Source organism: Canis lupus, chromosome 37, assembly GCF_003254725.2.
Source record: "Canis lupus dingo isolate Sandy chromosome 37, ASM325472v2, whole genome shotgun sequence".
In the NCBI taxonomy this organism is placed as follows: Eukaryota; Metazoa; Chordata; class Mammalia; order Carnivora; family Canidae; genus Canis; species Canis lupus.
The window spans coordinates 22,056,715-22,070,430 of NC_064279.1; the positions used below are offsets into that span (position 1 = coordinate 22,056,715).

Here is a 13,716-nt window from a genome sequence, read left to right on the forward strand (position 1 = left end):
ATGCAAGAGTGGTTCAATATTCACAAAGCAATCAACACAATACATCACATCAACAAGAGAAAGGACAAAAACCATATGATCCTCTCAATAGATACAGAAAAAGCATTTGACAAGTATGACATCCATTCATAAGAACCCTCTATGAAATAGGTTTAGAGGGAATATATCTCAATATAATAAAGGCCATATGAAAAACCCACAGCTAACATCATACTTAATGATGAAAAAAATTAAGAGCTTTTCCCCTAAGACTAGGAACAAGACAAGGATGTCCACTCTTAATACTTTTATTCAACACAGTACTAGAAGTCCTAGCCAAAGCAATCAGAAAAGAAAAAGAAATAAAAGGAATCCAAATTGGTAAGAAAGGAGTAAAACTTTATTTGCAGATGACATGATACTATATATATATATATATAAAACCCTAAAGATTCCACCGAAAAGCCTACCAGAACTGATACATAATTCAGGCAGTGGCAGTATATAAAATCATGTGCAGAAATCTCTTGCATTTTTATATCTGAATAATGAAGTAGCAGCAAAAAGAAATTAACAATCCCTTTTACAATTGCACCAAAACTGATATAATACCTAGGAAAAAAACTTAACTAAGGAAGTCAAAGACCTGAACTCCAAACACTACAAAATATTGATGAAAGAAACAGAAAATGACACACAGAAATGGAAAGATATTCCATGTGCATGAGTTGGAAGAACAAATATTGTTAGAATGCCCATAGTACTCAAAGCAATCTACAGGTTTAACACAATCCCTATCAAAATACCAACAACATTTTCCTCAGAACTAGAACAAATAATCCTAAAATTTGTATGGAAGTACAAAAGATCTCAAATTACCAAATCAATCATGGAAAAGAAGAATAAAGATGGAGGTATCACAAACCCAGATTTCAAGATATACTACAAAGCTATAGTAACCAGAATGATATGGTACCGGCATAAAAATAGACACATAGATCAATGAAAGAGAATAGAGAACCCAGAAATAAACTCATGAATATATACAGTCAATTAATTTTCAACAAAGAAGGCAAGAATATGGAGTGGAAAAAAGACCATCTCTTCAATAAAGTTGGGAAAACTGAACAGCTACATGCAAAAGAATAAAACTGGACCACTTTCTTACACTGTACACAAAAATAAACTAAAAATGGGTTAAGGATCTAAATATGAGATCCCAAACCATAAAAATTCTAGAAGAGAGCACAGACAAGAAGTCCTCTGATGTTGGTCCATCCTTCTAAATATGTCTCCTGAGACAAAGGAAACAAAAGCAAAAATAAACCATTGGGACTACATCAAAATAAAAAACTTCTTCACAGGAAAGGAAACAACCAACAAAACTAAAAGGCCACCTACTGAATCGGAAAAATATTTACAAATGACATATCCAATAAAGTATTAGTATCCAAAATATATAAAAAACTTATAAACACAAAAAAATCCAATAAAAAATGGGCAGAAGACATGAACAGACATTTCTCCAAAGAAGACATACAAGTGGCCAACAGACACATGAAAAGATGCTCAATAATCATCATTAATCATCACAGAACTGCAAACCAAAACCACAATGAGATATACCTCATATCTGTCAGAATGGCTAAAACCAAAACACAAGGAACAAGTGTTAGCAAGGATGTAGAGAAAAATGAAAAGTTGTACACTGTTGGTGGGAATGCAAAATTGTGTAGCCACTGTAGAAAACAGTATGGAGGTTTCTCAAAAAATGAAAAATAGAACTATCAAATGATCTTGTAATTCACTACTGGGTATTACTTAAAGAATATAGAAACACTGATTTGAAAAGATATATGCACCCCTATGTTTATTGTAGCATTATTTACAATAGCCAAATTATGGAAGTAGCCTAAGTGTCTGTCAATAGATGAAGAAGAGGTGTAATATGTATATATACACATATATATTTATATTTATATTTATGTATGGATTATTACTCAGCCATAAAAAAGAATGGCTTGAAAAATAAATTAAAAAAAAAAAAAAGAATGGCTTGTTATTTGCAACAGCATGGATGGATCTAGAGAGTATAATGTTAAGCAAAACAGATTAGAGAAAGACAAATATATGATTTTATTTGTATGTGAAATGTAAGAAACAAAACAAATGAACAAAGAAAAAATAAACTAGAGACACTTAACTATAGAGAACCAACTGTATGGGTGGGAAGATGGGTAAACTGATGAAGGGAGGATTAAGAGTCCACTTCTTATGATGAGCACTGAGTAATATATACAATTGTTGAATCACTATATTATATACCTGAAACCCCTGAAACTAATATAACAGTGTATGTTTACCAGAATTTTTTTTAATTTGTACTTGGAATTTCAGGGAATATGAATTATCATAATGATAACTGAGTTCCCAATAACTGTCCCTTAGATAATTTTATCAGTCTAGTAATTTAACTTTGTCTTTAATTTTAAAGGAACCCTTCATGCAAAACAAATTAAGTTGAAATCTTTCAACAAAAAAGAATATTCTCTTTTTGTGAGCAACTAGTTTAAAGAATTGGGTAAAATATGCTCACTATACTCAAAAATACTCTTTGGGTGAAGTTGAGAGGATATTAGTCATTATTCAAAGTATAAGCGTCAGAAGGATGATATATTCTGGTTGCTTCCCCTAGAGCAAAAAAATGACATATATTTTTATAACATCTTAATATAAAACACTTATCTAAAGTTGTGGAGGTGATTTTTATTTTTTGTTTTGATTTTGCTCACTAAGGCATTGTTGAATGTTGGGTACACGGATAGGCTCTTTGAGCTCTAAAAGAATAAAAGTCCCCTCCTTATTCCCAGGAAGCTAATTGTACAATAAGATTCTTGGAGTCTATAAATGCCATTATGGTAACCACAGAAATGAAATTTTGAAATATTTCTTGTACTTAAATAGAAATTAATTTTAAAGTATTCCTAGGAGCAAGCACAGATTTAGCTGGAAACTGGAGCTGCACACCCGAGACATGTTTACTCTGACTCATATTGCATTTTAGTAAGGGCAGCTTAATCACAGTAGGAGAGAACATTGAGCCAATCAATAAAAGTTCATCTGGAGGTATTAGGGCATGATGTAGAGGATAAGAGCATGAGAGCTCTGGAATCATATAGCCCCCAAGTCCAGGCTCCAATACTTAAGTTGTGTAGCCTTGGAGAAGTTGCTTTCATCTCTAAGCCTCATTTTCTTCTTGTATAAAATAGGATATGTGCTAGCACTGTTGAATAGAAATATAATGTGAATCACATACATAATTTTAAATTTTTAGTAGCCATGTTTTCAAAAAGCAGGTGAAATTAATTTTAAAATATATTTTATCACATATAATCAATATAAAATTATTAAGAAAATATTTCGTATTTTTTCCTGAAGTCTGAAATCTGGTGAACATTTTGCAATGATAGTGTATTTTAATTTGCACCAGCTGCATTTCCAGTGTTCAATAGCTATACGTGAGTCAAAAATGCTACAATAGTATAGTGCAGGTATATATCTACCCTATAGGGTTGTAGTAAGGATAAAATGAGATAATATGTATGGAGGACTTAAAACAGTGGTTGGCAAATAACAAGAACTAAAAAAAAAAAAAATGTAGTGATGAAAACTGTTACTACTACCACTGAGGATTGATTACAATAGTCTATGTATTAAGCTGGGGGAAAATGCAAAAAATATGACACGCCCCTGTTCTCCAGTAATTACAAGGTTAAGAAGGTAAGACAAACACACAGTTAACTATAGTTTATGGTATCTTATTATCACATGAACGGTATAAATAAAATGCAATGAATGCTCAGAATAGGAAGATCTCCACTAAGGATGTCTTACACCTACAAGATGAAGAAAATAGTTTTGAACTGAGTTGACCTTTACTATGAAGATATAGCTGAGGGCCATGAAAATAGCTAAGAAAAATATTTCACCAGGGGGAATAACAGAAGCAACAATTCAAAAGTGGGGAAATGAAAAATATATTCAAGAAATGATGACATATCATTTTATGGAGAACATAGGATTTGTGTAAAAGTGTACTTGGTTAAGTAAATGCCAAGTTGTATGGGAGTGTAGAGATCTTGAAAGTCCTACTAGGATACTAGAACATTATTCATTGTCAGAAGGCAATAGTAAAAAAATAAATAAAAAATAAAAGGCAGATTTTCTTATTTCATCTTAGCTGTTTATAAAATGAGATGATTGGATCTAAAACAAAACCTGAGAATGTCAGAGTTATAAGAAACCTCCTTGTTGCTGTTGTTCCTGCTGCATTGGGTGTTGTTCTATTCAAATTTATTGGAGTTACATAATTGAAAACAAAAACATAGGAGTTAATATGCAGATTTTAAAGTAATGAAATTATAATTAAAAGATAATTTGGTATACCATCTCAATAGTCTTGACAAATGAAAGCAAGGACTTTAATATTGTGGACATAACCGTTTTAAATAAGCAAACTATAGAAAATTGGAAAAGAGAATGGATACCACTTGGATTGATCTTAGAGAAGGAAAAAAGTTGAGAAATGAATGTCACTATAGTTTGAAGTCTGGAAAACAGAGAGAATATAGTATCCAAGATAGATTGGAAAAACTAGAGATAATTTTGCTAGAAAGGCGAGAGGGATTTACCATGAATCTTTATCAATTGGGATGATTTTTAATATGTGCATTACATATATAATGCATAATATATGCATTACAAGATTATGTATTTAAGAATTAATGAAGATACATGTCTCCTGCAAGAATATAGATGTTTTAGTTTCAGAGTTTGACAAAGTAGTAGAATCAACACTGAAGAAAAGACGAGATTAACACAAGCAGTAAGCATAAGAGCCTATTTATCTATAAATTCAGTGGTATTCAGGGACCTAGGTGGTTCAGTCAGTTAGGCATCTGCCTTTGGGTCAGGTCATGATCTCAGGATTGTGGGATCAAGCCCCACATTGGGCTCCCTGCTCGTGGAGAGTCTGCTTTTCCCTCTACCCCTACCCCCACCCATGCTTGCTCTCATTTGCTCTCTTTCTCAAATAAATAAAAATCTTTAAAAAAATTCAGTGGCATTCATAGAAAAACCCCAAAGTACCACACTTTTTTTTTTAAAGATTTATTTATTCATTTAATCATGAGAGACACACAGGCAGAGACATAAGCAGAGAGAGAAGCAGGGAGCACAATGTGGGACTCGATCCAGGAACCCTGGGATCAGGCCCTGAGCCAAAGGCAGATGTTCAACCACTGAGCCACCCAGGCATCCCCCCAAAGTATCACTCTTATCTGACTCTTAATTTATAAAAGACATACTCAAGTGAGTAAATGAAGCAAGACTTTTGGATAATAAAAATTTTGATCTAAATCCTGAGTGAAGTAAGTCAGTCAGAGAAGGACAAACATTATATGTTCTCATTCATTTGGGGAATATAAATAATAGTGAAAGGGAATATAAGGGAAGGGAGAAGAAACGTGTGGGAAATATCAGAAAGGGAGACAGAACGTAAAGACTGCTAACTCTGGGAAATGAACTAGGGGTGGTAGAAGGGGAGGAGGGCGGGGGGTGGGAGTGAATGGGTGACGGGCACTGGGGGTTATTCTGTATGTTAGTAAATTGAACACCAATAAAAAATAAATGAAAAAAAATAAAAATAAAAATAAATAAATCCCAGATTTACCTTTTCTGAGTCCCATTTTTCATTAACTAAAGAGGGAAAATCTCTACATCTGAGGGTTAAGTGCAGAACATAGGAGGTAACATAGGGAGCTCTAGATGCCCAATAAATGATGGCTAGTATTTCAGGTCATTCTGATAAACCTGAAAGAAAAGAAATGTACCATATCTTATCTACTTAAAAAATGTCATAAGAGTCTTTGTACTCCAACTTATAGCGCACCTTAACTTATGATTGGTATCAAAAATATTGTAACCTGAGGCACCTGGCTCACTCAGTCAGTAGAGCATACGACTCCTGATCCTGGGTTGTGTGTTCAAGCCCCATGTTGAGTGTAGAGATTACTTAAAAATAAAATATTTTAAATATATATATTGTAGTCTTTTCTAAAAGATTTTATTTATTTGAGAGAGAAAAGGAAAGACTGAGAGAGAGAGAGCATAAGCAGGAGGGAGGGGCAGAGGGAGAGGGAGAAGCAGGTTCTCCACTGAATAGGGAGTCCAATACAGGCAGGGCTCCCAGGACCCTTAGATCATGACCTGAGCCAAAGTCAGACACTTAAACAACTAAGCGACCCAAGTGCCTATATATATATTATTTATATATATATATAATATTATAATAATAATTTATTATTATTTATTTATTCATGAGAGACAAAGAGGCAGAGAGAAGCTAGGCTCCCTGTAGGGAGCCTGATGCGGGACTCAATCCCAGGACCCTGGGCTCACACCCTGAGTGGAAGGCAGACACTTAACCCTGAGCCACCCAAGTGCCCCTATATATCATAATCTTAAGGAGAATTAGTGTTGTTTAGGAAGTAAGTGCAAAAAAGTTTAAAATAACTCGTGGCTATTCTAAGTATATTCTTAAATTCAAATTAAATTTTCACACATGTATGTATTGATAATTAATTAAAAACTCTTCACTTTGAAAACATGCCAATAGTTCCTTTGCACATTCTATTAGCATGCAATTAGGACTTTCCAATTTGTTGGTTTACCCAAAATGATTACGTGTACCAAGATAAAATTTTAACACTTGATTTTAATGGGCTAATTCATTCTATAAACTTCTTAAAGAGATTCTATTGCTAATGTGCTTAAATAAGTAAGTATATTCAAATATTCAAGTTTTTTACCAAATCCAATGGAGACAGCTTTGCTCAAGCCAGCTTTTTCTCTCCAGCATGCTTATTTTGTTCCCATTCTCTAAAGTTTGGCCATCCTAATAACAAATGTTAACAAAAGAAGAGAAGCAACTCATATTTTATCTAACTATTCTAATATTTATATTCTATTCGAAAAAGAGTCAACTTGGCTATTTCTCTTTTTAAATCAGTGTTAATTAACTACTCTGTTTTTTAATCAGATATTTTCAATCTGTGGTATTCATGGAATACGTGCATTCATAACTTGTATAATTATTCTTGTTAGAATACCATGCTAAGTGACATTTTAAATAATCTATTCAGGAATTACATGTTACAAGACAACTGTTTTGCTTAAATTTTGCTATAACATTTTAACAAAATATTTGAAATATAAATATACAATGTATCACTTATTTTTTGTTATTTCACATGTTGAAGGAGACATGAACTTTAACATAAACATTAGTACACGTTTTCATAAATTTTCACAGTACAGCTAAAAATTTTATCTTTACCATATTTTTATTTCATTGACCAAGTTGCAGATAAATATTCTTCCTAAATTTGTCAGTAAGACTCTGATATTGGGATGACAAATGATTTCTATCCTGATTTATTTTTAATTGCCAATCACCAGTACATTTAGAAAGATACCTATACATATGTCTGTAAATACTCCACTTTCTAGAGATACTACCAATAATCATACTGTGATTTTTTTTTTTTTGAGAGTGCCACCTCTCTCACACCAACTAGACACTAATGTAGTAATTGACCCATCCTGGTAAGTAATTCTGAAAATCTTCTAGCCTAGAAATGGTTCAGCATCTCAAGTCCCAGTAAAGTTAATTTTAGGTCAGACATTGTATGCCTTGCAATAATCCCATATACTTTAAAGTTGAACATTATAAATTTATACACATTTTAGGAATAAGTTATTATATACATAATCATTATCTTGCAATCTTCTGTAAATGAGTTAGTTCAAGTAAACATAAAAAACTTCACCATAAAGTTACTAAAATCTGTTCGATAGAAGACAAATTTTTGAAATACCTGAGGCATGATGCTGAATTATATAATCCCATCATTAGGTTCTAGTATATATTCTCTATTTTATTGGACTTTCAGAAATTACCAAGAACCTTCATAAGTGTTTCCAATTATGATTTTTACAGATTTGACTTCAACAAAAGATAATGGTTTAAAGCTAAATCTCTTCTTTTTCTTTATGAGCCTTGATTCTGTTTCCTTTCAAAAATAGAAAATAACATTTACCTCCTTCCTATCTGTTGCACGAAGACCACAAGAAAAAAGTTACTTGTTTGACTCTTAGGAAAGTCACAAACAGCAATTGTCTATAGAGTGAGACTAGAAGTGGAATCCATATGTAATGCCTCTGTCAGCAAAGACTTAGTAGAAGAAGGTTTATAATAAATATTCACATCTGCTTCTTTGGACACTCTAATCCATCCTAAGGATCTTTGCTGTGTCAGGTTTTGTTCTAGATGAAGAAGCCCAGTAGTTATAAAGGTTTGTAAATAGACTATATTTATCATGGTTAGCTTTACTTTTATAACTTTTTTTAAATTTTTTTTATTTTTTACTTTGATAACTTTTCTGTTTTTAAAATATTCATGACATTTTGGTGTATAATTTGTGATTAAATATTTCACTGTGACTTTTATGGCAATATCATTAAAGAATTTTTTACTATGAAACAGGCAAATTTTATTTTCACAATATATCACCTACTTAAAATCTATCAATAAGGCATCATTGATAACAATCCTATGCTGGATGTGAAAACACAATGACTTAAAGCCCAGGCTATTTAAAGTGATTGTGATTTAATGATAGTTCCCTCCATACCGAATATACCTCCTCTTGAGCAAGATACTTCACCTTTCTAAACCTCTCTTTGTTCATCCATATAATGAAGTTAATATTATTTTATCATTATATTCTTGTAAAGATTATATGCAACTATTCACATCAGGTACAAAATCAATTGACATATACTGTTTAATCAATTTTAAATGTCATTACTGGAATGATAATATGCCTTCTAAGTATGATTAGATAATCCCATAGATAGCCCTAGTATCATACTTATTTACCCCACATACTGACTTTATGTAAACGTATTTCATTATTTTTACTTACCTCTAAATTCCCTGATAGTTTGTTACCAGACTTCTTTAATAAAAGCATTAGAATTGGGCTGCTGATATGTTTTTAACTTGAAGGAAATTATTCACTAAAAATTATACAGTATAAAAATTATGAGAATACTCTGTGCTATATTTAGCTCTTATGTAATATAAACTTAGTTTAACAGAATTTTGAATTTTAAATTAGAGTAAAAAAGCCTAAGTCATCCTTGAACTGGAGGTATTTATTTTCACTTCAACTCCAAAAAAGGTTCATAAGTGTCATAATAAATGTATATTATTATACCTAAGTAAAGATTTAGCATAATTACAAGTTAAAGTATAATGCAAAATTTAAAATGTAAATTATCCATTATATAGGGACAGAGATTTTGAACCTATGCTTTGGACATCTTTTCACAAATAATTCACTTGAAAAACAAACCTGCATCGCTTCATTGCTTTCACACTCATTTTCTCAAAATTATTTATTAATCCCAAATATAAGGAGATTAGGAGGGCATTTGATAAAGTGGGTGGGACATTAGGTTTCACTTCCTCATTTTAAAATTTTACAATCTTATTGACATGTCTTAATTTGCCTGGAATTATTTCCTATACAAATGAGTTAGCTCATATTTAATGACTGACATCTAATATAACAAATTACATTTGAAACAAAACTGTGTATTTCATTGCTTATAAACTATGACTGCCTGAAATTAAACTTTGCTATTCTCTCTCTCTCTCTCTCTTCCTCTCCCTCTCCCCCTCCCTCCCTTTCTCCCTCCCTCCCTCCCTTCCTCCCTCTTTCTCAGGTCGAGTTTTAGCTCAGGCGAGTGGCAGTGGGGTTATCCATTTGCTAGATCTTAAATCAGGGCAAATCCACAAATTGATGGGCCATGATAGTGAGGCTCACACAGTCGTGTTTTCTCATGACGGAGAGTATTTGTTTTCCGGAGGCTCTGACGGCACTGTTCGAACGTGGTCTTGATGGTCAGCATATCCCACTGCGGACGGCATTCCCTTTAAGGCTTGAAAATACCTTGGGTAGTCAGTCTCAAACCAGGAAGTATCTGGTTAAATATGCCAGCAGGTAACATTTACAATTTGCTTTAAAACATGCTTTGGACATGTATTTTAGTGCTCATACTGACACCAATAAAAAAAAAAAACACACAACTTTTTGCTCATTTGTGTCTGGTTCTCTTTTTCTTCATTTTGATAAGAATTTAGAGACAGAGCATCTTTGCTAGGGGTTTGAAAGAAACAGCTTTACAATGACGCCTAATGACAGACTAGATGAATTACAGGAGATTGATTTTGAATGTTAGAGAACAAACTGCAGGAGAACAGGGCTACTTTTTTTTTTTTTTTAAATCGAATCCAAGCTGCAGGAAGACCTAAAGTTTAATCATATAGCATGGAGAAAGTCTTTCTGCAACAAAAGGGTCAAATAGAATCGAGGAGCGTACATGTTCACAGATTCTTTGACAATGATCATGCTTTATCTATTAATAATCATCAAGACTGCAGATGGCTTAAATCTAAATGCAATGCTCTTCCAGAACTTTCATCTCTGCAGCCCATCTAAGAATGCATTAGGTATAATTACAATGTTTTGTATTTTTTGTTGTAATTTCAATGCCAATAAGTATCTCGTGTGTAAAATGTCTTTCCCACTCCTAATGCATGCGTCGGCTGTATAAAGTGCGACTGCTTTAGAGAACACTCTAGCCTGGTCTAAAGAAGCAGCTCCGGATTTCGGATTTCACCGAGCTGGGCTCAGAAGCCAGTTGTTGGCGCTGTCCGTGGTGCTGAGGAATTCCCGGCTGCCGGCGAATGAGCTCCAAATCAGCAGTCTGCAAACTGCTCTCAGTGATGCAGAAACCCAGCTAAAGTTGCTCCTTTCCTTCACGTCCACAGTTAGTATTTTCTGGTGTGTAAGAGGGGATTCAAGCAACATATTGTGGATGATGCTGATGGTACTGCCAGCGGAGTGGGCTTTAAGCTACAGCATGCTATTGCTGTTTGTGATCCTCAGAGCCTAGCCAAATCACCTCTACTGCCGTACCAAACACTGTGTAAGTGAACTCATGTGTGGAGGAGGCGTAATCAGCCGGTAAATTTCATAGAAGGATCTGAGAAAATGCTAAAAATAAGTTCAACATGATTCTGCTACTGGGGTCTGGATTTCTACAGGACCAGCATTGCTTCTTGCTTTGAATTCTGAAGACAGGTCCAAAGCATATTTCTTATGTGTGTCTGCTGTGTTTCTCTCTGGAAGGGCGGGAGACTGCTTCTTGACTGTGTTTTGAAATGGGAGGTAGAAAGAATGGATTACCTTTAATTCGTGCCTGAAAATGTATTCTTTGGATAACTAAAGAGGAACTGCTTTCCTAAAACATACCTGATGTTTTAGTTCGTATTGGTCTATGACTCCCACCACCACCATTAACCTCCAGAGTGATTAGGTAAGTGTATCTTATGACATGAGTTATGTTTGTTTTCTCAAAGAAATAGATGCAGTCATTTTAAATCATATGTAAAAATATAGGGAGGGGGGAAAGTTTAGCTGGAAAGTGGTCCTCAGTTTAGCAGTGTTTGCTTACTTAATAAAAATCTTCAGATAAACATTTTATTTCATTTCTCTAATATTTCTTCTCTTAAATAGTGTTTTTAACTACACTAGAGCAGCTCTATTATGAAAAGGGATTTTTTAATAGCCTAAGAACTTTGTTATATTGAAAAGAAAACCTTGTTTTCTCCATGCAGATTTAAAAATGTATTTCATATAATAAAAGCATGTTTAAGGTTTATATAAAGTAGACATTATACCCCTATTTTTATCTTTAAGTTTACATTTATCACAACTTGATATATTAATGCCTACCTGTAGCTTGCAAAGAGATCAATTTCTGTCTATGTCCTTTTGAAGCAGAATGATATGTGTCTTTTATATGGCTTATCTTGCATGTATTGGCAGACACTGCTGGAATACTATAAGGAAGCACAATAGATTCCTTTCTTCCAAGATAAACTTTCTAAATATGTGAGAGATGTATAAATGCATGGTTTAATCAGTAAAATATATATTTATGCTTTTTTCAGAAGCTTCTGTTATGTTTGTGGCCTCTGTAGTAATTTAAGAGAAAAAAATGCTTTGTCAAAGGGAGCTTCCAGCTTCTCAAGTAGAATTATAGGTTTGCATTTTTTTTGTTCTGTCATGACTCATTATTTTTGACATATTTTAAAATAAATCTCTCTCTTTTATCATTACCTACCCAAAAGGAATTCTAATATGAGAGAGCAGTTTTCTCTTAAAGGAGGGCATAAATATACTACCTTCCATTTTACTATTACTTTGCATAAGATAATTTGCATAACTTACTTAAAATGCAAATATAATAGTTGATGAAGTATCCTTATGTCATCTTTATCATGTTTTTAAATGATCACCTGTATATGCTATACTGAAAAGGGATGATTTATCATTACTCATTATATTCTGAAAATATACCAACAAATAACATTTATAAATTATCTGAGAATGTCCTATATACAGTCTGAGCAACATTGGCATAAAGCCAATAGCATTTAGATAGATAAATGAACTATCCGACAACACTTTTTCTTACCTATTAGTGTCTAAAGTCACAGTTTCCCCAAAGCCTTTGTATGAGTTAGTCACCCTAAACATTTAAATAAGAGCCCACTACTAACACTCCACACCAAGCACTAACACTAAGTGAAGCTTTTAAGAGTCAATGTCACTAAATTAATCATACATATTTTCTGTGAAAGGCAACACCTCATCATTACTTTAAGGAATTTCAATAAATAGTTTTGTATTGGCATTTTTGTGCAAATTGACCAAATGCAAATATGTTTGGGATGTCAAAAAGAAAGGTATATCCTCAAGACTATGTGAATGGTATATATTTTACATTGAAGTAATTAATTCAAATAGCATTCCATAAATACTAGATTCAAATTGCCATTAAAAAAAAATCTCAGGTGCATCTTTCCTGCCCACTAGGAGCTTACTTCCTGAGTAAAATAAAGTTGTGGACAATGATAACAAATAAATTTATTTTTAGTAAATCCTTTTCAATACATGGAGTTCTCTTGCACTATTATTTAAATTTTTCTCTTATTCACTGTGGAATGGTTGTACTAGTTTTCTTAATAGCTATGTTCCAAAATCCATATTTATGGTTTCTGAAACAAGAAATACATTTGAGACCACTGCTATTCTCCAGTTATGGGAGTGAAGTAGGAAGACCTTTATACTAGCTCATCTCAATTATAATTTATATTAGACTATTGGTCTCTTCTCTTTCTTTTAGAAGTAGATGTTTTCTCACTAATCTCTTAGTTTTTATACAGATAATTATATCATATACATTCTATCACTGACTAATCCAGCTTAAGGAATAATAGAGAATGTGGATTCCAACATTCTTGAGCCATCTGTAACTACTGTAATCACCTTTTGAGGCTCAGTAAAACCACTTCTACAATTTAAACAAAGCCAAACCTTGGAAATTCAGAGGGTAAATCTGAGCTTACGATTCCTAGGTGGAATAAAGGACAAATTTTAATGCATGTATTGCCAAGAATAAACTCCCCAAACTTCATAAGAAGCATAGATAGTTGCATGAACTTAGTCTATTTGAGGTCTGAGTGTCTTCCAGACAGAT

General features: G+C 33.1%; 2 protein-coding genes across 6 annotated transcripts in view; both read left to right on the top strand.

The window, feature by feature from the left end:
• Positions 1–10,195, top strand: part of SPAG16 (sperm associated antigen 16) — a 916,366-nt gene extending 906,171 nt beyond the window's left edge. For all 5 annotated transcript variants that reach the window (XM_049106785.1, XM_049106782.1, XM_035710943.2 and 2 more), the window contains one exon: positions 9,832–10,195. In XM_049106785.1, the coding sequence (XP_048962742.1) occupies positions 9,832–9,886 (55 nt within the window). In that variant the 3' untranslated portion in view covers positions 9,887–10,195. The remainder of the gene's footprint in view (positions 1–9,831) is intronic.
• Positions 10,196–10,338: 143 nt separating this feature from the next.
• Positions 10,339–13,716, top strand: part of VWC2L (von Willebrand factor C domain containing 2 like) — a 160,916-nt gene continuing 157,538 nt past the window's right edge. The window contains exon 1 of the mRNA XM_025442045.3: positions 10,339–11,487. The gene's annotated coding sequence lies outside the window, so the exon portion shown is untranslated. The remainder of the gene's footprint in view (positions 11,488–13,716) is intronic.